The 25648-nt window shown below is 40.5% G+C and overlaps 1 protein-coding gene across 7 annotated transcripts in view; it reads right to left on the reverse strand.

Annotated features, from left to right (window-relative positions):
* Positions 1-15958: 15958 nt before the first annotated feature.
* Positions 15959-25648, reverse strand: part of CCSER2 (coiled-coil serine rich protein 2) — a 57149-nt gene continuing 47459 nt past the window's right edge. For 3 of the 7 annotated variants that reach the window (XM_033065545.1, XM_033065543.1, XM_033065544.1), the window contains one exon: positions 15959-17964. In XM_033065545.1, coding sequence (XP_032921436.1) covers positions 17137-17964 — 828 coding nt within the window. In that variant the 3' untranslated portion in view covers positions 15959-17136. Of the gene's footprint in view, positions 17965-21598; positions 21639-25648 lie in introns of all 7 variants that reach the window. The other 4 variants (XM_033065548.1, XM_033065546.1, XM_033065549.1 and 1 more) reach the window with 2 other exon arrangements.

The following is a 25648-nucleotide window of genomic DNA, read 5'->3' on the forward strand; positions in this document are numbered from 1 at the left end:
TGCTAATAAGGTAGAGATTTAGCCTATAAATATTCTTCCCATAGAAAAGTTGTTTTCCAGTTTATACCACAAAACAGCCTGCCTTTCCTCCAGTGGCTGAGATCCCTCCAGTTCGCTTCATATTAGAAAACTAACTGAAAGCAAGTCCATACTGAGTTGTTTTCCAAAGGTTGTACTTGCTAGGACCACGCCTACCCGGATAAACTCATGCAGCGCATTCTCTTCCCGCAGCAATCAGGACAAGGTTGGTGCTTGGAGCAGCACGATGACCGATGGCCCTGCTAATATATCAGTGTCACAGAGGCTCAGGGAAGGGCTCAGCAGACAGGCAGCTTGTGTACTAAACACTGTCACCACTGCTCCTACCGCGCACAGGGACAAGCTTGGAACGCCACGTACCTGGAATTTAACTGCCTTTGACCTTTTCGGGTTTCCAAGTTCGGGATTTAACTGCTTGGCTCCATTAGGAACAGCAGGAAGTGAGCAGTTAAAACCTCTAAAAAGGCTGTGAAAGCTCCATGCTAAATGTTCAGGTGTCTCTTGCGGTTCAGCAGCTGGCAGGAGGGAGGGCAGGCTGAGCAATGAGGGAGCAGTTCCTGTAGGAAAGGGGACAGGAGGAATACATGAGCTAAGTTTGGCTGTTGTAAAACCAGCAGCTCTAAAAAGACATTGAGGAAGAGTCTGGCAGCTCCCCCTTCATGCCTCATTACACAGAGCACTACTCTTTTGCAGAGCTTCCCACATGTAGGAGAAGTTACTGAGGTTTCTGAAGTAGCAGCTTATTCTGCTCTTCCAGGGCAGTTTGATTTGGGGTTTTTGCCCATTGCATCCTGCAATTTGACATGAGCCTGTAAAACTGCCTATGCAGCTTCCAGGGCAGGGTGGATCCTCCAAGCATCCCTGGCAGGCAATCAGCAGCTGGAGGGCCTGCACTGCATGTCATGGCTAAGGCCATCCTGTGAGCTGGGTCTCAGGGCCACTTAGAGCAAGGAGGATGCCTTCCAATGTGACACTCCTTAAATCCCAGAGAGGTGACATGTCACTTCAGTGGGGCAATTATCTCAGTTAGAGACAAGTCTATCCACTCCCATGCAGTATCTACATTCAGCCTTCCACTGCCTTGGGGCTTGATTTGTCTCTGGCCAATACAGTTCAATTATTTTGTTAACCTATTTGTAAATCAATTCTCCTGATTGATGCAGAGTTCTGGATGCTGGGAACAACACGGTAAAATTTGTGTTGAAGTACAAATTCCGGTTGTTGCTGCAGCAGCAGGTTTCTGGAAAGATCACAGCAGAGACCCCACTGTGGCCACTCCTGCTGAGAGGGTTGGTTACTCAGTGGTTCAGGAACTACTGAGGAGGCCAGGAATGATTCCAAACACAGGAGCTATTTGAACCTGCAAGCTATGGCTCCTACAAACATGGAGATTTTTTTGTTTGGTTGGTTGGTTTGTTTTTTGGTTTTTTTGCGTCTGTTGCAAAAGGGGAAGAAAACCACCAAAATATGAAAAGTTAGGCATAATTTTCATGGTTATTTTACAGAATAAAAATTCTTTGGGGTGCTTTTTATACTGTGATTTCTAAAGACCCTTGGCTCCATTCAGGGTCACATATATATACCTCTTTGAGAGCACAAATAGAGTTTAATTATTATTTTAGTAGCTTTTCTCATTGCTAAAGGAAATATGCATGTGTTTAAACCAAGGATTCCCTCCCACAAACTATATATTCTTATATCACTAGAGTGGAAGTCTCAGAGACTTACCAGTAGAATGAAATGTCTGGGATAGTTAAAATCCTTAATGAGTTCAGGTTTTTCACCCTGGCCAGACAGGGGGAGTATGCCAAGCCTCGCTGCCTATTCACAGGGCCAGGTACAGCTGTGACCCATGAAAGCTGTAAAAGAAAATCAGCTACTTGGCTGAGTAAATCTTCACCATCAAAACAGAGCTCAAATTGACAAGTTCCAGTTGATTTCCTGCCCCAGTCCCCATTAATTACAAGCTCTTTTAATTACTACATGCATGCTAGGGGTGGAAACAACAAGATTTAATTACCAAGCTCCCACCAAGGGTGACCCAGCTTGGCCACTGCAGCAGGAGCTCTCACAAAATGCTGTTCAATGACACGGCAGGTCTCCAGCTCGGCAGCATCATCTTCTGGCACTCAACCCAGGGATGCAGCTGCTGATGGAAGCAGAGAGATCTTTCTGCCTGTTCCTCTTCCTCTTCAAGCAAGGGGTTGGCAAAGCTGGTCACCCCACAGCTGATACGCTGCTGATAGCAAGGAAAATCCTTGCAGCTTTCCAGATGGGCGATGTCCACATTGATTCTCTCTCCCCCACATCTCAGACTCTCTTCTTCTAATTCCCCAAAAGGTAGGGCAGGGAGTTCAAATGTTCCAGGAGTGTGCTTTTCCCCTCCTGAAACACACCTGTGGCTGGTGTCTAAAGTGGACCTGGGAGAGACCAGAGATCCTGCTGGGACCTGAGCACCTTGGAAGCAATTATTCTTGCAAGGGGGACAGACAGGAACTCACACATCCCCAGGCCCCAGCCACTTCACTATAGGAAATCATGCCCAGAGCCCTGAAGAAGAATGGATAGCCCTGGTGGGTCCAGCTGCCCTGACTCAAAACAACCTGTGTTAAATAGTGGAGGAGAGGGACTATCTAAGTTCACAGCAAAAATAGCAAGGCATGCAGAAAACAGAAATATTATTTTCACCTTTACAGCATGCACATGCACACCTTGCACTCTGCAAGACCAGTCAGCAGTAACAACCCCCAAATAAAAGCAGGGAGTAGTATGGATTGAAACAGGGCCCCAGCACTGCTCAGCCCCTCTGAACAGTCCAGCTGCAGTTGTGTTGAGAAAACTCTGCTCTGCAAGAGTTCAAAGTGAGCTTCAGGTAGCAAGCTTTATGGGTCCCAAACTGCAGCATGATAAACAGCATGTACAGAAGCCACCACAGTCTATCAGGAAGGATATTAAGACCTTCTGGTAAAGAACTTCAGCAAACACTTAGTCAGCCTGAATTTATGATGTGATCCTTCAGTTCTTGGCTCCAGAAGTGACTCGCCCTTGGCTCCTTCATACAAGCTGTGCTCCTTCCTGAGTACGGCTTCTGGAAAGGACAGACAGGAACTCAGCTGAGCACCAGCTCAAAACTTTCAGTTGCTGCTTTACTTAACTGTTTTCTATTAATTCCTTCTTTAAAAAAGAAAAAAAGAAGTGTTAGCTTCCTGCATGAGCAAGGGGAAGAACCAGCAATAAAGGCTGATAAAAGAATAATTTAGAGCTGTGAATTCAAATCAATAAATAAATTGGAGATTTGTTCAGTCACCACCTCCCAGAGCTGAAGAGAATTAAAAGCCAATTAAAAATTGCACATCTGCCTCCAAATCAGTCAAATGGAAAGTGAAGGACAATTATAGGGCAGTGATTATCAAGAGAAAGGGATCTTCCTGGACCACCTTTTATGGCTGATCATATAGCAATTAACTTACAAATAAAGTAACCCAAAATCTCTATATTATAAACCAGTAGTTCCAGTTTTAGAAAACAGTAGACTCTTATTGATCAGTTCAGAAGAGTTTGCATTTGATTCATGAAACTGTGCCTCAGGCTGCCAAGAACAGAGCTGCTCCTTAATTAATAGTAATGAGCACCAGCTCAGAAGCCTCACGCTTATCGGACCCCAAAGGGGGACCAGCTGAAGCAGGAATCTCAGTGGGCAGCTTTTATCCAGCCAGAAGCAGAAGCACAGAGATTAGTAAGAGACAGTGTTTACAAAAGATGCATTAATGATCTTTGATGTTCTTTCATAATGTCTCTAGCATTGCCAAAAATAACATCTTTTTAGGCTTTAGCAAAGTACCACAGCTCATGAACCTGCCTGAAAGCTGCTGCATCCCTAATTTTCACAGCCACAACTCGTTAATAAGCTACCAGCAGTGAGCAAGCTCATTGTACCTGAGAAATAAAATGCATTTGTTTTTCTGTGGCAGAACCTTCTGGAAAAGAGGAATAAACTGTTGCCATTCATGACTCATTAACACGATGTAAAAGCATTTACACACAAATACAGACAGCACTGAGTGCTCACATTAGGCAGGAATCATTCCACTTTGGTTTAGGACACCCAGTATCAGCTATTTGCACAGAGCAGATCGCTTGCTTGCAGAATTACATCCACTAGAGCACAAGTGGTGATGCCAGGTAAGAGTTTTGTCCCCAGCTTCATCCTCAGGAATACACCAGCTAAACTGCAAGTCTACCACTGAGTCTGACATTCAGCAGCCTGCTTGGCTCAAAGTTCTGGCACTCAAAGAGGGAAAAGGAGCATCTTGTAGTCAGGGCACTCAGTCAGCTCCTTGAGAGCCCATAAGGTGCTGTTCAGCTGGCAGTGAAACAAATGGAAATGTCACCTGAATGACCGATGCTGTGCAAAGTGAACAGAGGCTGAACCAGCTTCCATGGAGCATCTGAGGCACCAGGACTAAAAAAGGTAAGCAATTTCCTTTTTTCAAACTGAGCAACTATTATCTTCAATCCCCCTGTTTAGAGGGAAAAAGTAACAGCCATTTCAAAGTGCCAAGAAACCCTCTGTACCTTTCAAACCCCTCATGAATCACACCCACATACAGTAACACACATTGCTAATCCTTTACAGGAATCTGGATCAACACCAGGTGCTCCAACTGCAACCTTTTAGCTAAAAAGCTGCTCACAGAGCACCATGAACCTCCAGACCACAGGGCTACAGCATCTCTTCCAGAAACTTCCCCAGCAGCTGGTTATGCACAGCCTTGTCTTCAGTGCAGTGCAGGGATTTCCTCCACTCTCTCATGCACCTGGAGAATCCTGGCTCCTGCCCCTGGGAGTGCCCTGTGTCACACATGTGAAATAGCCAAAGAAGGAGTTGGGGCCTGTCACCCACCAGTATGATGCCTACCACTGGCAATTCCCCTTCCAGAAATCTCCAGAGATGTGGATCTTCACACCAGGACAATGCTGCCTTGACCTGGCTGCCATGTGCAGCCCTCTTGGTCTAATACACTCCCAGGTTCACAGAAATCTCAGGGCTGCCTTCAGCAAAGCCACAGCCTGTGCAAAGCATCAGCCCCCAGACCACAAAACATGCCAGAGAAGCATAAAATTAAGAGAGATCCTGGGCTGAAGGAGTGAGTTTCTTTAATCCTTGGCACTGGTACTGCTGGCCACATTGAGCATTGGGATTCATCAGCTCAGTCATGACAAGTGGTCACTGTGGTCACCAGAGAGCCCAGCACCAGTATACATCCAACCCAAACTTTACAGCTGCTGAACAGACAAGTAACAAACTCTGCAGGACATCCAACACTGGGCAAGTGGCCCGAGATTTCCATCTACCTTCCAGCATTGCAGGAAGATACCTTAGCGTTGTGGAGCTAAAAACCCAAACAAAACAACAAAAGAACCCAAGGAACTCCTAAAAAAAAAAAAAAAATCAACCACAGAGACCATGTCAGAATAAATGGTCCATTCTGGGAAACAGTCTTGTTTGAGCCATGGCCATTAACTTCTAAAACAAAATAGAAAGACAAGGCACAGCTCGGTACAGAGCTGTCAGCAGCTGGGCCAGCTGCTCTGGGAGTGCATTTCCATCAGATCCCACTCAGGTGCCCTGCCATGGCAGCAGGCTCAGCTGCAGCCTGTCAGAACACAGGCAAGTGCCACAGGTGTGCTGAGAAGTCAGGCATGTTTTAATGGAACAAATTAAAGAAAGAAAATAGAGGTGGAATCCTTATCGAAGCTGCAGCTTCAGAGACTTATAAATTGCTTACTTAAAATTAATTCAGACAGTGTGTGCCTCGTTTTTCCACAAAACCACCCGAGCCCCAAAGCTGAGAATTAATTATTCCCACACCTTTGATAGCATAGAGGCTGACAATAGGGCTTTGGACAGCAAGGAAACATCTGAGGAGCAGACTCAGGTCATTTCCTTGGTTCCACAAGTAAGAGGTTAATTCCCTGTCAGTCTGCACTCTGCTGTTGAATGGTTTGTGTCCTCTGTAGTTAGGCAATGAAAAGACAAACTCAGTAATGCCCATGACTCACTATGGAAGACAGGAACAAAGAAGTAGCTAACAATAATCAAATCACAAAGTACAAAGACCAAATGTAATCTACGACTGACAGGAAAAGCAGGCAAGGTGACATGGAGATCAAAAGCTGGGCTGAGTAAATTAGCTGCAAATGGCTTTAAAACAGAGAGGAAGGGAAAAGATTCAGAATTATTTAAGTTACTGGACTTATAATTACAAATAGAAGGAATCCACACATGCAAATAGCTAAAACACTGTGCAGATGCATGACAGGTGAGAGCAGGGACATGTATGAAAACAGCCCAGGGAAATAAATAGACAAAGGAGTGATTGGGTTCAACTACTGTGCATTGTCATTGAGCTGGGACAGGGACAGTTATTAACTTAGTTGGTGTGCTACTGGTCTGAAGGTTACTGCAGTCTCAGGTAAGTCTGCACTGGATCCTGCTGCCCTGTCCTTTCTCCAGGAGATTTTACAAGATTTGATGCTACAGCTTTCTCCCACACCTCCACTAATGCAGCATCCTCCTGCCCCTCAACAGCCACTGCCAGACCTTCTGCCCTGGCATAAGGCAGCACCACCTTCCTGCTCTTCAGATTGGTGCTAGATACCAACAATAACTCATACTACAGTATCTGGGGAACATAGGAGGAAAACCATCACTACTAAAAGGAATCCAACCAAAACCCAAAAAAACTCCCTCTGCTGGATTCAGACTGAAAAACTGAATTATATTACAGAATGTTACAAAGCTCAACTGTCCTGAAAGGTGACACAGATCCAGCAGCAGCATTTTTGCTGAGCACCATGTTGTATTTCTACAGAGCTAACATAAATAAAGCCCTGGCTGCTAACTGCTAAAACTAACATAAGTCATCATTGAAGTGTGATTTGCTTGCTATCGGTTAAAATAAAGATTCCATCTGAGAAGAGTGATGAGGAAAAATTTTGTGAATAAACAATATAAAGGAAAAATTGTATGTGAACATGGGGGCAGGCTAACGTGGACTCAGTTTACCTGAAGGGTGAGAGGGAGGTTTTCATACAGTTGCACTTCAAGGGTTATTAAGAACCTTTTCCTTGTGTACTGGAACAGAACTGCTAAAAAGAGAAAAAAGTCTAAGTCCAGGGTTTCACAGGTCAAACAAATGAGAGACTCCCAGTGGAAAGACCCAGGTCTAATACAAAACTAATTTAATTCCCTGGAAAAATTACTTGCTTATATCTATCTCAATTCAGGTCAGTAATATGTAATTGGTAAGTTCTTCTAACCTTAGTTAATACTTGCTCTACTTAAAGAAATCTCTTCTTTAAATTAAATATGATCAAAACAGGCTTCATCTTTCATATGAATAAAATCCAAATAAAGTTTTGACCGCAAACACAAGTGATGACTTCCACTGCTGAAGGTCTGAGGAGGAAGTGTTACCTACTGGATATGATATTCAAGGAACCATATGAGCAAGTAATTATTTCTTTTTAAAAGTGTAACAGAACTATGCTCAAGGAATCAGGCTCATTTAAAACACAATGAAAACAGGACCCCACAGTGAGAATGATTTCTGCTTATGTGTTATGTACGGGAGACTTTACACACAATTAAACAGGAAAGTAAATAAACAGAGGTTCTCCTTGAGTAATTTTCTAACGGTGACCACCAGCACAACAAATAGTGTTGGTGTAGTGAAATGATCATTTCCTCCCAGCAGGATTTGCTCTGTGGTGTATGTGCACTGAAAGAGCAGTCAAAGATTTCCATGAGGGCTTGGAGTTGCCAACACGTTTGAGCATTTTGTCTTTATCTCCCCTCTCTCTTGTGGACTTCCCACCTGAGCAGTCAGTGAGCTGAATGATAAATACAGCTGGCTGGAACAAGGCAAGCCTGTCACAGAGGCCAGGCAGGGAATAACTACAGTAATTTCATGGCTATAAGGCGCACCGGAGTATAAGGCACGCTTCAGGGTGTCGGCAAATTTCCGAACTTTGTCCATATATAAACCGCACCGGACTATAAGGTGCACTTTATTTTTTGCGGTGAGAATCTGTGCACAACAAAGTAACGAATTAGTAACGGAATCACACGATCGCGGGGTTTACTGGCAGGTGCTCAATTTGCAAACATGTTTCACAGATTGACGTAGCCTTTAAACATAGCCCCAGGCACCCTCCCTGTGCCACGGGCCCCGGCTCTGCCACCTGCCGTAATTTCACGACTATAAGGTGCACCGGAGTATAAGGTGCACTTCTAGGTGTCGGCAAATTTCCAAACTTGGTCCATATATAAGGAGCACTGGATTATAAGGCGCATTTCCAGGTTTTGAGCAAAATTTTAGTCAAAAGGGTGCGCCTTATAGTCGTGAAATTACTATAACTTATCCCAGTTCAAATTACACCAGTTCTTCAGTGGAGGTTTCCAGTGTGTGTTTTACCTCCTCCACCCCCTAACAGTTGATTGCTTCTCTCCACCGAGCACCGTCGCTCCTGCTTGCTGAAAACAATAAATCAGTAGTGCTGAGTTTGGGGCTGGCCCATCAGAGCGGGGAGAGGGTGAGAGATGCCTGCTCTGCTCCGGCCATGTCGGCAGAGCCCCACCTATGGCCGGGAAGGCGTGAGACACTCGGGGACAGAGCCGGCAGGGCCGGCTGCTTGCCTTGCACTGCCCTCTGCTGTCACAGGAGCCCCGCAGGAGCCGAATGCTGAAAACACTGATGCGCTCCGAGCCAAGGAGCGGACTGAGCTAAGGAGAAAGGGAATGCACGGCAGTGTTTCTGCACGGGATTGTCCCCACACAAAGCATTTCCTCTGGCTCACTGTTATCCACCTGCCTGCTGTGAATTTGTAATTAAAGTACTAATCCTAATTCTTTTATTTTTCTGTTAGTAGAGCTCCAAGTGCTTTACTGAGAAAATGTATACTATCAGATTTTGGGCTTTATCTTTCAGATACTGTCTAAAACATGTTTACCAAGGCCTAGGAAATTGGTACTGAGCTTAGAGCACTTAGCACAAGACAGATACACATTCTCCTACTTACAGTAACAGCTGAAAAGCCCTTCTATAACATTTATCATGTAGCCATAAGCTCAAATTTGCTAGTTTGTTCCTGCTCTAGCACATTGCAGGAAACACTTTTTAAAAATGATGCAGTGTTCTTCTATGTCAGCAACATAAGAAGTGCAATACAGCTCTGTGAAATAACCTCCATGACCCTTTTTTTCCTTTAAAATAAATAATTTTCTAGGAAATCAAACAATATTACTTGGCAGAATAATAAATCACAAAGATAATCCCCCGTGAAAATGAACACCCTCAAAGCAGCTCAAAACAGTGTCATTAGAAGTACATTTTAAAGGAAATACATTTGTTTTTTTTTTTTTTAATGCCTAAATATAAACTCCAAACATGCAGTATTTTTTCAGTGTGCTGTATGTCCCAGAAATGCCACACACAGAGCTTTTAACAGTCATTAATGTAATACTCACACACAGATCTAGCTAATTCCTTTGAAGTCGGGAATTGAATGCTGGGATGAAAAGCACAGGAGCATGACTGGCAGAGAGCTTGGGCATCATTAGGCTTCCTGCATGGGAATACCAAATCTGCAACAGCTTATAAGCATATGGTTTGAACATCAGACTTTCTAGAAACATAAGCTCAGTTGCTGGCAGATCAGCTCAGCCTGACACCCTTCTGCTGTGTCTTGCAGCAGTAACTGCTTCCCTATTCCTGCCTGATCCAGCAGCTCACACAAGGGGCTGTCCCCTGTGACTGGGGGCTGCTGCCTCACCACTGGGGGACGGAGAAACACAGCAAAAACCCACAGAAACTCCACAGCAGTTGTAAACCAGGGCTGCCTGTCGCAGTCACAGTGAAACTGTATAAACGTGATGAACACCTTAGGGATCCTCCTGGAAGATGGGGCCACAGGTTCCTACCACCCCATGAGACTGCCAGTGTGCTGTTTGGGACACAGAGTTCCATGAGGACTTCCTTACAGAGCTTCAAAGAACTTGTTCACTGTGCCGCATGTAACTCACACAGAGAAACCATTCTCTCTCATTTACACTCCATGAATTCCTGCAAATAACTGCCATGGAACTCTTAAAATATGGAAATTCACTGTAACTAATAAAAGAATCTCAACAAGGTCCACAAAACATGCATGCAAGGAATTACTTAGGAATTTTTTGAAAGACTCCTGAGCAGACAAATGCAGGAAGATTAATAAAGTGTTCAAGAAAATAAGGGTGGATTCATTTCCCCAGGGAATTTTTCTCATGCTGTCAGCATAGAATATTGCAAGCGTTGACTTTGCTAACACTTGTACAAATCTGATTTTATTTATGAGGAAACTAAGGCAGAGAGATTAAAGGAAGCATGGGATAATTAGTAGAGTTTGTCAAACTGAGTAGCAATTAAAATGGAATTGTGGGAATAGCTGGACTTTTGTATTACTAGGCATTGAAATCTATCACACCAAATGATCCAAGCCGTTAAAGGCTCATAGATTTTTACATGCATGTGCTTCTGATATAGCTAAATTAGTGTATTTGCTACCCCTGGACTGACCACTGTGTACACAAAGGGTGTGCTCTGATGATCATGAGGAAATGTGGGAATGCACAGGCTGCTTTTCAAGGGTGCCTCTAACTGCAGCACCCGAGATAATAATGTTATTGGGTCTCTTCAAAATAAAATCTAAACAATTTGTGTTGATTGGAGAGTTGCTGAGAACCACGTGTCAGAATGCGAGGCTCCACTGAAATCTAAATGCTTCTCCCAAATTGCTGCATTTCTATGGAATTTCTGAAAAAAAAACCAAAAAAACAAAAAACAACAAAAAAAAACATTAAAAAAAACCCCAAACCCCCACAAACTTAAGTGAAGTAACTGCTGGAATGTCTCATGTGTACGACTGATTTTAAACACCTCTCATCTTGGACTATTTCAGGGACTTGCAGTGTAATGGACTTGAAAAGCCAACCTGTGTCATGAAACGCTTTTTATAACTGAAGTGATTTTCTCAGAGATGGAGGCAAGCATTTTAAACAGCTCAGAAGTTTTCAGATTGTGCTCTGCTTTGAAATAATCAAATTCAAAATCCTTCTTAAAACAGAGTTTCTGGTCAAATACTTCTGCCTTCAGCTTCTTATCAAGAACTCATACTGTATTTTCAGTGAGGACTTGGAGCAAGCCTGCGGGGCACCCAGTATATTGTGTGAGACTCGAGGGCTCTTACTGCCTGTGGCTTCAGAGAAAACTATTAGAAATCCTAACAGAAACCCACTCTTTCAGCTTTCAGATTGACTGATTAGCACTAAATACCTGAATAACTCATTTTTGGAGCTGAAGCATTTATGTTTAGTGCCTTCTACTACAAGCCAATTCTTGCTCAAAACAGCAGCTAATATCCATAACCCAGGGCAAGCAGCAACAGCACAAATCTGGTTGATGTCACAAATAGTTTGATATTAACTTGCCTTGCGGTTCAGCTGTATTCAATCGTGCTCAGAAAACCCACTGAGATTTCTGTCAAGGGAAGGTGCCAGGGGTATTCCTACTGGGTTGCAAAGGAAAGGAAATGTCTCACCGTCTCTCACCTTCTCCCCACGCGTAACGTTCTGCCCAACAGCAATAAAGCAGCTCTGCTCGTCAGCAGACCATGCTCAGTTTGGACAGTAGCAGATTGCTCACCACCACCAGGAAGCCTTTGCCTCTGGATGAGGAAGACAGGGAAGCTGTCAATCACAGCTTTTAGGGACACTATTTCCATAGTCATATGATCGCATTGGTAAGGATTAGACATCACAATGACAGCCTGGTCCACCCAAGTAACAAAGAGCACACTTACCCAGGAGGAACTACAACGCAGGAGGATTCATTCATGACCTTTCTTCCTTCTTGGGAAGGAAGTTCAAACTTCCCTGGTTTGAACTTGGAAGCCCTGTGCAGTTCTTTCCACCCCCAACACCCATGCAAATTTTCAAAGGTCATCTTGAAGCTAACATCACGTTAAAGATTACAAGTGCCTGCCTGCAGTATAATTGAAATGCTCTTATTTCAAACTACAAGATTTTCGTCCCTTTTTGATAATTTCAAACTTGAACTTCCATCCGCTGAAATAGGTCAGATTAATTAATGGAGCAGATTTCCTGTCATCTGAAGAATAGCAAACCATTCAAACCATGGACAAAATACTGACAATTACAACTTGCACATTTGTACACATTGTATTCATGTGGACATCTGCAGGGAATTAACGCTCTCAAACTATCTTAGGATAACGTTTTTAACTTGTTAAATACATAAGACAACTAATAAATACTTTTCCTAACTGCACTACAGGTGCCATAACATACCTTTAAGAACTAGCCATGTCAATCCATGTTCATCTGCAAGCAATACACTAAAGTGTTTAGTTTTGCTATGTCTTTTTTTTCCCCTCCTTTTCTTTTTTCCTTTAATAACCATCTCATGCTAAATGCCTATCATTTTCTATTGGAGAAAGACAATTCCAAGGAAAAGAAACCACTATAAGCATAAACCAAATCTCCCTGTCCCCCCAGATTTTCTAGCTCTGTCTACATTTTGCACAATGACTCGAAAAAACATACAAGTCAAGAGAAAGAGATACTTATTAGAATTATGACTTTTATTTTTATTTACTAGAGCAACATTGAGGAAAGAATTTTTACATACAGTTCTTTTAATCAACTTTACAAGCAAATTCCAATATACAGTATTTACTCTGGCCTGGGTTAAAAAACCAAAAACAACAAAGCAGATAGTAAGGGTACCTCTTGTTTTAGCCAGCATTGAATTGAAGATTTTGCTACACAGGAATTATGTTGGTTTTATGATGGTGCTTTTACAATTAAGTAGGCAGTGAGCAGCTTTACCATAACAGTGACTGAATTTCTTTGATAGCACAGTTATAAGATGACTATACTGAGCCCTACCACCAGGGTCAAATTAAATCCACTCTGCTCAGAAAAAGCCTCTGTAATGAGATAAGGAACAGCTACGGAAGCCCGATTCAAGAACTGATTTCCATTTGTACGGCAAGAAAATTTCCATATTAAGAGGATTATGTGCTGTGCAAAACCAGAAATATTCTCCCCCCCAACATGCAACCTACCCCAGTATGACACTTTAGAATGTGCACATGGCTGTGACATGCAAACAAAGGTAATCACACAAATGGTATTCAGTTTTCAGGCATCCTTACAACAAATCAGCATTTAGATCAAGGAACAAATGAACTGTACTGACCTATGATGCAGTCTAGTTGCTATGCCTACTCTCACTGCTACAATATGGAAAGTTGAGGAACCCCTTTTTTAAACGGAACTGTAGCAAAATTGTGTAGTTTTGGATTTGCAGGGTCTTTGTAATTATTTTGAGAGAGCCGAAGAGATAATATTGCACTTCTTTTCTCAAAACCGTATTCTGGGACCATAATTCTGTAAGAGCTATGCTAGTCCTAGGGAAATTTTGCTATTGGCTTTGATTGGCAGTAGGAAGTGCTAGCTTCAGGGAAGGGGAAGGTAATAATGATCTGGCTGTATCATCAGTGTTAGAATTCCACGGTTAAATTAAAGTCATTGCACAACAAAAACTCAGTACACTACATGAATACTTTTAAACATGCTAGAGTGCATATCGATCCTGTGAAAGTGATGTGAAAATACCTTGGAAACAGCAACACTACTGGGGAAATTTGTTTCAAACAAAAGCCACACACAGCAGGAGGCATCTAGATCATTTTAGGCACAACTCCAGCAATAAAGCTCATTTAAAGTGCAATTCTGTTCTTTTCTTTTGTGTTTATTCACTTGTTAAAACGTGTAATTGCCTCTGTACACACATACTGAACAGTAGTTTAATACTTTTGTGAATATTGCACAAAAGAATGAGAAATCAAAACAAAAAAAATGGCAAAAAATCTGTTTTATAAACCTAAAAAAAACCCCCTGAAGATACCAAATACTTAAATGTACACATTTTGGATAATCTGCACCAGTACTGATGATATATCTGCACCTTCCATAAGGTAGATATGATACCTGAAAATACTCACTTAATCCCATTTGACAAGCACTCTCAGTGCCCTCTCATCCATCACTCCCCAAACTCCATCTTTCAGCGAGGTGAAACTTCAAACCTCACTTCACCACTTCTCTCCCAGCTGCCCATCTCCTGACAGGCTTTGCCATACTCTGAACTTACTATACGTGCAACAGAGCCTTCCCTCGTAAAGTCTGAAGAGCCCAAACATGCAGTTGTCTTAGAGGGATGCAAGGTTAGCAGCTGAACACAAACACAAGCCAGGCTAGCATCTGTCTCATCCATGATCAAATCCTGCTGGCTCCAGCTCAGTGTCTCACTAACCTGTCAGAACAAAATGGGGAAATGCTATAAAAAGGACTATAATCTACTTATGTTCCTTTAATATATATACACGCTCATATAAATATAACCTTTTCTTCTAGAAATAAAAATTAGGAACTGTCTTTTTAATGAAAACCTTGATCATCTTGATATTCTTTGCTTAATTTGCTTTGATCATCTCATTAATTTTCAGTAAAGGTGCAGATATAGATAAAGATATAGATAACTATACTTTTAAATGTAAACATAAAAATTGAAACATCACTAAATCAGGCTGGCAGTACCTCCAGAATAAGAAGAAGATGATGAATTTCTGTCAATAACATTAGATGAAAATTGTACTTTTACACAAAATATACAACTAACAATAAGATCAGCTTCTCCTCAAGGAAAGTAAACTTAAAAAACACACCTTCCATAGAAATCTATATGGACCGGAAAATGAACCAGGAATCTGATCATTCCCTCAGCAGTCTTTAAACTCCTGAGAAACACAGTTAGCTGCCAGGAGCTAGTTTGGGGAACATAAAAAGTCAGTTTTATTTTCTTATTGAAAGTAAGTACGTACACTAAATACCACTAATGCTTTTCACGGAAACAAATTATTACCAGATCATAATTGTTACTGCAATCTTAAGTTGTGGTTTCTGATCCTATACCAACTATAACAATTAATTTTATTTATGTTGTTATGTCTTGCTTATATTGTCATCACCTCAGTTCACTGAAAGTCCTGCAGGTCCCTTATTTCAGACTGATACAAGTACCTCAAAGAATCTCCCCCTACCCATCTCCCCCCACACGTTTTAATTTTTCCCCTTCATCTTCAGTTAAATAAAATTACAGTGTAAGAAATCCAAAATAATTCTTGACTATCAATGATGTAACTCAGGTGAGATGATTCTTTTTTCCTTCACCCAACTGAGGATAACCCCAGTTAAAGGGCTTACATTATAGAAGCTGAATACTGAATTCATTTATGAAATGTCGACACCTACTCACTTTAATTCTCTCAAAGAAAATACTGCGATATGCCAATGTCCTACAGCCAGAGCCTAGAACAAACTAACACTGTGTTGCGTTTTACTGACATTATGTGCTCTTTAGGAACAGATTTTGAGCCAACTTGTTACAAACAGCCTTCTGCTGCTGATTTTAAAACCAACTCAAGAACAGGAAAAAAAACCCCAAACCAGTAACATCCAAGAGAGTCATGGGTAAAGACGGGAAGAATTGGAGATGGGACATAGCATGACATTTCTGGAAAGCTTCACTGCACATGTAACTCACATCATTCGTGTCATGGTCCCAGAGTGCACCAAGACTACTTTCAGAAAAAAGTACTTCTCCTAGAGAGCATAGAAACGTAGATTTTTTTTTTCCTGCTTTATTTCCCCAAAAAGCTCCTTACTAGTTATCATGAACTTCTTCAGAAATCACAAAAAAACCCAAAAAAAAAAAACAAAAAAAAAACCAAAATACCCAACCAACAACAACAAAAAAAGCCAAAACAAAAAAACAAACCCAAAATAACACATGTTCAAAAAACTCTTAAGAGTACCAGCTCTGGATTAGGACATAATAGGATTGCTCAAAGCAAATAAGTGGGGCTAATTTTTTTCCTTTTTAAAAAATAGTTGCATTTTTTATATAAGTTTTATTCTGTAAAATAGTTTCAAATTCTTACACATATGGCAAAGTTTGTGCAAAATTTCAAGTTAGGTACTTCAGAGCCTTCCAATATTAAATAGAAATCAATAAATACAAGCAGAACAATAAAAGTTTAAAATATTAATTAAAATGCATGTTGTGCAACCTCAACATAGGTGTTCTGGCCCCCGTATTCCCAGAGGCTCCCTACTTACCAGTTCCTAAGAGCCTGCATTGGAAGGTTTGGACAAACATCCTTAGCACTGCATTTCAAGAATCTACCAGGTAATGTGTCTATTCAACACAATAAAAACATACCACAATCATTTAACAAATGAGGATGTTTTAGCGAGAAGATTTGTTTCACCCTGTGAAATCTGCCTAATGTCTGTGAACAGTGAAAACGAGTTAAATAAAGAACAGAGCAACTTCAGGTTACAGCAAAACAAAACAACACAACCCACCCAACCCATCAGATTAAATAACATTAAATATGTCAGTCTTGAGAGAATGATAAATACAAGGATTTTTGCATAGGCCTCTGGAATACAGAGTCAGAATTATGGCCAATAAAACATCTGCTAGTCAGTCTAATTTTCTACCACTCTGACCTAATGAGTACTCAGAACCAAGAAGTTAAACAGAACAGCAATTTCATTGTCTAATAACTCAAACAGAGGTAAGAAATAATTTCTGCCATCCTGAAATAAATAGTGCAGCATTCTGGCATTTGTGGTCACCACAGACTTCAGTATTTGCTTAATTACTAGGATTGCAACACCATCTTTATTAAAGACGGACAATAAAATAAAGCACTCTCAAGAGAAACTGCACAGCTCGTAACATCAGCCTCAGAACACGGCAGGATGGAGAATGCAAACCCTAAAGATGCAGTTTGGAACAGTGACTCAGGCTTTGCAGGCTGCAGGTACAGCAGGTTCCAAGGCAGTCACAACACAGGGAGTGGGATACACATGGCATAGTGCAGTGAGATGTGGGAACGGCCTCAGTGTGTCTTTGGTTTCGGGAGGCGGGAAAGCCGACTGGAGGGCACGCTGTCCCCAGAATGCAAACCAGTGGAGTGTGTCTGCACGTTTTCCTTTCTCTGGACCGGTGGCCTTGGGATGTTAGACTTTAGGGAGGTGTTCTGAGGCTCTGGAGGTACTGATGTGGATTTCTGACTGCTCACTTGCTTAGATTTAACGAAGGACGTAGTTGGTGGGCGAAGTTTTGACACTTTCTGACTCTGTTTACCCTTTAGGTTATCCTGTCCAGATGTTGGCTGTGGCTGAGTCGAACTACTCAGTGGTAGAAGCTCACGTTCCTTGGAAGCAGCGGCATGACCTGCAGATCGTACAGGAACGGCCATGGTAGGAGGCACTAAAGCAGTTGGGGGTTTCGCGATTCTCGAAGTCTTTGGCTGAGAAGCCTGGTTTGTGAATGCGGGTTGACCTTTCACAGGTAATCCAGTCTGCACCTCTGGAGCATCAGCTCGTGTAGAGGTCTGAATGTGGGAATGAGGTGGTAATGTACCTTTCTTATTACTAGCCACCTCTCCAGGGTCTTCAGTGTTTTTGTTTTTCAAATAGTCCAAATATGATGCATTTTCATCTTTTGTGTTTAACTGTACGCTCATTAAAGAGTTTACGTCATTTGGGCTATGTGGGAGAGAGACATTTGCAGCATTTGGATTCTGATTCTGATGATTTCTATTGTCATGCAGATCTGGTTTAGGATATTCACTGTGGGCCTCGATATGTGGAGTTTTTGTTAGTTTTCCCTGGGCGAGGTCTGTGGAATTGGGAAGGCTGCTGGAAGGCTGTAGTACTTGAGGCTGTTGAAGAGAAAATAATACAAGAATATATTAGGCAGAGAAGACACCCGATACACTCAGAATCCAACGTGAGCTGACTGGATGCTTGATAAGGGCTGTATATCTGGCTTTTAAATCAAAACTTTGACTTTGGCAAAACAGGATGGGTCATGGGACGCGCACAAATGGAACTGAAATGGAAAAAAAATATACCAGCATTGAAATAAACAATATAAAGACAAAAAAGAAACCGATCGGGTCAAAAAGGAAACATGAAGAAGGCATGGTTGATGGTTTCACCCAAATCTGCAGGACAGCACAAGAATTATCGTCGGTGCAGATAGATTCTAATGAAGTGCTTGACCCAACGCAACAGCCGTGTCCAGCTTTAATTTCTACTCACTGCATACTGACCTCAACCACCCCAACCCTCTAACTGAACAGGCAGGAAAGGAGTTGGATGGACCATCTGAACTTACAGACTGTTTCCTTGCCTTACTGAGGCCAGAACATCTGGTGGCAGTACGTGCTAATCGGGCTACTGACTAAGCTTAGGTAACTGTTTTATCTTGAACTGATTTTAAATGGGCTGATAAAGAAATAGAGTTCATGTGAAAGTAGAGACCACACTCTACCACACTGATAAGGATGGGATAAAGAGAAATGTAGAAGACTTTACATTTTATCAGAAGATACAATCTAATCAGGCATGCATCAGACGAGAATTGCCAGTACCTCTTCTGGGTAATTTCTATTCTCTTTGCTCTGCCCTGTAAAGAGACTTAAAAGATTAATGGTGTACTAGCTTTACAATACATCTTAGACCTGCAACTTGGATACAGATCTTGAAAGCATTACTAGAAATTCTGCAATTTGTGGCAAAACCAAGAATCTATTAAAACCTAAACTACAGTTTTAGCAGTTTGGGAATATTTTTCTCATTTTCTTTACAAAGGACAGGAACTGAACTCCTACCAACTAGTCATCACTCAGCTACCTGGATTCTAACCACCTGACAGGTTGCATGCACACAGTGAACAGGTTCATTCTGTTTACTAGTGAAATTCAGTAAATTAAAAAGAAGCAATGGTTGCGCTTGGGAGATTTGACTAAAAGTGTAATTTTAGTCACTCTCCTGAATTATTCACTAGTTCTAAAGAGAAAACCCATTATTTTTCTGGTCTTTTTAGCTCTTCTTTCAACCAGCAGGAAGAATGCAATGATAGTTGTGCATGCCAGATTCCTGTTACACATTTAGCCTATCTCAGGACTCTTTAGGCTTTTCATCTTTCCCCTGGCAGGATTACTACTGAAAACTGAATCCTCAAAACTCCTCATCAAGAAAAGAAATTAAACTGTTAATGAGAGGAAAATCAAGGTTTCTCAGTCTATTTTTTTATTTATGAGCAGTTTTTCCCTTAAGAATATAACAGTTGTCTCGTAACGCCAAATCTGGACCAGTGAAATCAGCTATCAGTGACAGACATAAAAGGCAAATATCCTAAGCAGTGAGAACGTGATTGTTTTGGAAAGAGGGAAAAGACTAAAAAAGCCTCCAAAATGGTTACAAATGAGTACCAAAATATTATTCCTTATGTGACCCAAAACTAGCTTAACTTTGTGAATCCTTCTAAACCATACAATCCTACAGAAAGAGAATGCTAAACACAAGGAATGATTCCATACACTGACAGAGTTACAGCTTAAATAAAATTAGTCTTCCAGATATTTTTTCCATTTTCCAGTGTTTATGTTTGGGTTATAGAACTTATTAACCTTCCAGTCTAGGAGTTGACAGGCAGATATTAGCCAAAATGATTTACTGACTTGAGATCTCACCTGCAAAACCAACCTGCTAATAATGAATGCAGAAACCAAAGCAATATGTACCTGATTCCCATGCAAATACTACAACAAATAAATAATATTTTCTCACCCCATTTAAAGTAAAAAAAAATAAAAATTAAAACATTTATAGCCCACAGTATTGTATCAAATGTGGAAAAATAATTGTGAGAAAATTTTTCTCCCTCAGCTAGGGAGGGTGTTTAAATGCTAGTCTTCAAAAATACAGATAAATATCTAACCAATAAAAATTAACTTCATATTGAATAATTCTAGCAATACTAATCAACAAAATTAAAAAACCGGTATGCTACAGAAGAAATTAAATGTGTATGGAAAGCTGAGTTAAACAAACACATCCAAGGTACAACAAAGCCATCAAGGTTTCAATAATGCTATTTTGAAGTCTTCTGACAAAGGTTAGGTAGTATTTGAGCTCTTCCCTTTGGGCAATTTTGCACTTTACATATAAAAATAGCTAAATACACGTTCTACCCATCATCCTTCATAACCTTAAAAGGTCTAAGCAGCTCATTACCCAGAAAGTTAGCAATACTAAGGTAGCAAATGGCTACGTGCTCAGAATTATGAGGACATTAAAGTTCTGGTATTGTCTTTGCCCAGTTGTTTTAAATACTGTACTGCTTTCTAATTGTGTATTTCTACTGAAGAGCTGTCCAATTATCACAATGACAAATTTTAATATCAAATTTTTTACGTGCATTAACATTCAACATGACACCAAAAGCAGCAAGATGCAAAATATGCACGTAACACTTCACAAGGTATCCAACACTGCCAACTGCCTTGTTGTCACCCACAGCTCATATCTTTCTACTAAATACAAGTTCTCCTTTTACAAAGAAAGTCTTTGAAATTCTGACCAAGTTTCTGGTAAAAATAATGAGCCAGCCAAAGGACTGAAGTACTTGGTGAATTCCATCGCATGAAGGAGGAGAAATAGATAAAGAAGCATTCTGCCTTCCAGGCTGAATAAGTCCTAAAAGAAGGGTTTCATCTGCAATGTTTGGAGTGCACTTCTAGTAATACTTCTGGGGTGGGACAGACCAGGTGGAATAGACTGCCATGCTACTCAGACTTCTATTTATGTCCCATAATGAAAACGTGCAGGTAGACAAACACCTGCACTCCTTTGGGATGTTCCTAAAATGCAAAGTTGGACTCAAATATTTCAAGTACAGCGTAACTGAAGGCACTTAGTTCTCCTCAAACTGGAAGCACAAAGAAACTGATTTTTCTGTACCAGCAAGAGTTTTGAAACCTTCCAAACATTGATGCACTAATCAAAATTACTCAATTCACTCCCTACTTCATTAACCTAAGAAATTTTTCTATTATTTCTCTCAAGTAAAACTGGCTGTTACATAATTCAGAGAAAGATGACATCCACAACAAGGATTACCACTATTGCACAGTTATCAAACTACTGAGGTTGTATTAGCTTTGGGCTGGAAAACTGAAACATCATGTTGTACTGTTACAGAAGTTAAATGGACTGTTAAAGAAGTTAAAAATGTGGTCATGATAGTCATTTATTAGCTGAAAATTCCCTCAGTTTTGCTTTGGTTATCTTGGTCCCATCTCAATTCCCTTTATAACACAGCTGTAGAATGAAATAAAAGCTTTTTCTCCCTGCAGTATCTTGAGGAAGGAGGGAAGTGATGCAATGGAAAATCCGAGGACTGCATGCACATCTCCCATAGACATGCATCATGCACAGGGCAAAGAAAAACCCAACAGTGGAAATGTGTGAGAGGGAGATGAGAATAAATCTGAAGTTGTACTGTACCACGCTTTATCACAGAAGTAATGGACTAACTTCTCAACTCCTTGCCAATGGCATAATGGAAAGCAGAGACAAGAAAAAGACAAGGACAATGATGTCAGAGGACCAAGACAAAACAATGAGCAATTGCCATGACAGAACTGCAACTTCACCATTTTAAGTGCAATTACCATGTCCCCCATTGGTTTTTAATCCTCCTTCAAGAAACAAACGTAGCAACAGTATTTAATTAATGCAGTGCAAACACATTTATAGCAAGATCTGCATGGAATACCTTTGCTCTTATAACTTCGAGGTTTTTAGCAGTTAATCTCTTACATTCCAAATACTGCAATTAGAATTTGTGTGCATTACTACAACAGTCTAAAAGAAAAATCTTTGCATCCCTGCATATTATGTTCAACATCTAACCCTGAACAGCAAGGTCATTAGAGGCACAGCATTCCATCCTTGGATCATACTGCCCTCATTTTTAATAACTCATCTTTCCTAACAACTGACTCATGAGTTGGAAGAGATGACTGCCACAGGTTCTTTTTGGAAAGGGGTAGAAGGGAAGGGTCACAAACCCTGCTGTGTAATTCTTTCATTTCCTCATCAGTTCTGCCATCCCTCCTCTTACTGCCTTGGCACAGGATAAGCTGTCATGTCAAACCATCACCTGTGCAGACACAGCCCTGCTGAAAGGCTGCATCAGAGAGCTCTCATTTTCCACCTCTGGAAAACATCAATATTTCAGACCTTCAATCTGTAGCATTGGCTAATACCTTCTTTTTGATCTTTTTTTTTTCTTTCTCTTTGATCTAGCTGTATTATATCCACATTTCATCATTAACATATAGGATTCTGCAGTAAGGAGAATGACCTCAAATAATGAAACAAAACAACTGTATTTTTTTAAAGCATCATTCACCACAGCAATAAGGCTAATAAAATAATTGGTAATGTGGCAAAGTATTTTTTTTCCCTGCATAGTCTGTTCAGGAACCCCAATTTGGAAATTTTTTTTTTTTTTTAAGAAAAATTATTTCAAGTAATATATAACTATATTAAGACAGATATTTCCTCCACAAATATAGATATATGTGCAGCAAGCGGATAAATATGACTATATACAAAATCAAGGGGGTTTTTGCAAACATAAATTTAGTTAGGTACAAGAGACATTTCTCTTGTAGTTGACACTGCAAGTACTGAAGTTGGGAGGAGTTTTTCCTAAAAGACTCTTCTTCATATAGCTGAACACTCTTGGAGCAAAAATAATTACATAAAAAAAGGCAGTACTGTAATGATCTCAGGATGTTTTTAATAATTTGTCACAGAACTTTCCAGCTAATGCTCTGGAGTAACTTGGTTCTGCTAACACAAACACTTTGTACACCCTACAAAGCTGTAGCAGTCCATAAAGCTTTGGAAACATTTCAGCACTGAGCAATGTGTCTTTGTTTAAAAGAAAATGCATGAAAAAGCCCAGCCTGGATCTGATTTACAGTCACTGGGCAGAGAGTAGCTTTCTTCCTGGTGATAACAAGCTGTGTGTCACCTGCTAGAACTGCTTAGATTATCTCTAGCTGTAATACTTACATACAAAAAGTCTACATACTTCTTCCAGGATGTACACAGTAAGTGGCAATGTAACAACTGCAATGCTTGAAGAACAAAGCAGTCTTGATCAGCATTTCTGTCTGGAAAAGCACTTGGGATAAGGGGCCCAGAGCAGGTGGTGTAATATTCTTGTGTTACAACACAAACTCATGACTGCTTCCTTACCAATATGTATTCTAAATGTTTGTTTCTAGAGCCTCATCATTAAAGCTCCAGAACACAAATGGAAAGGGTTTAACTGTATTGAACAAAGTTTGAGATGCCATCAAAATACGACCTATAATCAAAGAAAAATAAATTACTATTACACAGGAGTTCAGTTAAGACATTAAGGAATTACAGGAACAAAATTATATGGTTTTTATTTCTAAAATGACAAAATTAATGTACTGTTATCAAAGTGTTAATGAAATGCAAAGTGCTGAATTGTTTCCAAGGCTAGTGAAAAAAACATGAAATTAATAAATGTGGATATAGAAAAAACTAATTGTCATTGCAAGTGAAAAACATACATTGCAGTGCAGTGATATGCTAAGGCAAGTTCAGCAGCAGGTGTGCTGACATTGTGACTGGTGCTTACAGAGAATCATAAACCTACACTAGTGTAATATTACCCAGCAGGGATATATTTTGTGTCCTGTACAGCAGGAGGGAAATTATTTTTAGTTCTTTATACACTGCAATATGAACAGTTAACAGATTTACACCCTCATAATCTACAGTGCCTGTAAGTGATCTATGTATCCATGAGCTATCAACAGCACAGTGAAGAAACCTGCAGAATTCACATGCCGAGATATTTTAAGTTCAGGATCCAGGAGTTAGGAAAGAAGTGCTTGGCTTCCAAGCCTATACAGAAAACACAACCAGACAAAACCTGAGACTACTTCATGTTTCCATCATACATCTTCTCTGTATTATTGCAGAAGAACATTGACATTAATGTTTCAGGCCACCACTCAGTGATGACGCCCAGGTCACCATTTGCCTTAAAACCCCATATTTGGCATTTCATACCAGCTCAAAACCTGAACACTGAAACCACTGAACCAAGTGGGAAAGAAGGATACTAGTGGCCATTCCAGTAATATTCTACTTTATAGAACTGTTCACACAGTGATAAATCATTGATTTTTCAAGAATTTAATTTAAAATGTCTAAGGAACCTCCTAATTTATATTTTATAATAATATTTTATTTTTATTCCCGGTATTGCTCTGTAGAGTAAACCTAAGGCTTTAAAGAAAAAAGCTAGGAACACTCCACTAGCAGAAACTTACTTTCCTAAACAATACATTAGTTTTAGTTTAGGTTAACTAGTTAAGGGTCCATTTTCACTTTTACTAGCAATTCACTGAATGCAATATATGACACATACTAAAAAATCCAACCTGCTTCAGTAATAAAAGTTTACTACAGAATGCTGAATAAGAGGCCACCCTTGTTAGTGGAGGGATAAGGTGGAGGCTCAGAACAACAGCAAGATTAGCAAGCAAAGTTTTCTTCTTCAACTAAGCAGCCACTGTGCATGATGTGACACCAGAGGCTCACGTGGCAGCTGGAACATCCTGCTCCCATTCTGACTGTCCTGTCACCAAGCCTCAAACCCATAACATTGACATGATCCTGAGGTCTAAAATTGATCTCCTTGAAGTCAATCTCTGTTGATAGGACAGTGAATCATCCAGGCTGGCCCATCCACTCAGCAACAGAAGGCACAATGATCAGATTTTGGGGTTCTACATTCATTACACACACAGAGTCCCACATCAAACACCACAGAGAAATGAAGCACATCCCTTATTGCACAAAGAAAAGCCCATGAAACAGGCTGTGCGTTCCTGATGAGTTGTTTACATGAACATTGTCACAGAAACATCAAGAGAGTATTTGAAGCACAGATTACAAAATATTAGATTTTTTTTCTGGTGATATATATAAGGATTATTGCAGTATGAAATATATAAGTTTAGTTTTCCAAGGTGCAGCTTACTCTTCAGATCTCCATTGACCCTGGAAATCTTACTTTGTTTCTATAATTTTACTTTTTCATTATTTCTTGTCCAAATACACTCTTGAGCTTTGCTAGGCAAACACTGTAATTTGCAAATTACAGTACATATAAAAAATATAACTTTAGCATTATGAAGTAGTTATATTTCTTCAAACACTTATCTGTTCAAAATGAAATACCAAAGCACAAAATAAGACTTACCATTTCTCTATGTCTACGTAAGCATACAGTTTTAAAATCAGCAATTGTCTTTTGTTTTGCAGATCCAAGCCAAGTGAACAAATGCATCTTACATCAGCCCACATTGTAGCTAGCACATAAGGAACATTAATAAATCATGCAAGTTGTGCAACAGCCACTTCAGTATAAGAGAAGCCTTTTTACAACAAATACCGAGAGAAGGGGGAGGAAAATTAGTTTGAGGGAAGCCATTC

This window comes from Catharus ustulatus, chromosome 8 (genome assembly GCF_009819885.2).
Source record: "Catharus ustulatus isolate bCatUst1 chromosome 8, bCatUst1.pri.v2, whole genome shotgun sequence".
Lineage (NCBI taxonomy): Eukaryota > Metazoa > Chordata > Aves > Passeriformes > Turdidae > Catharus > Catharus ustulatus.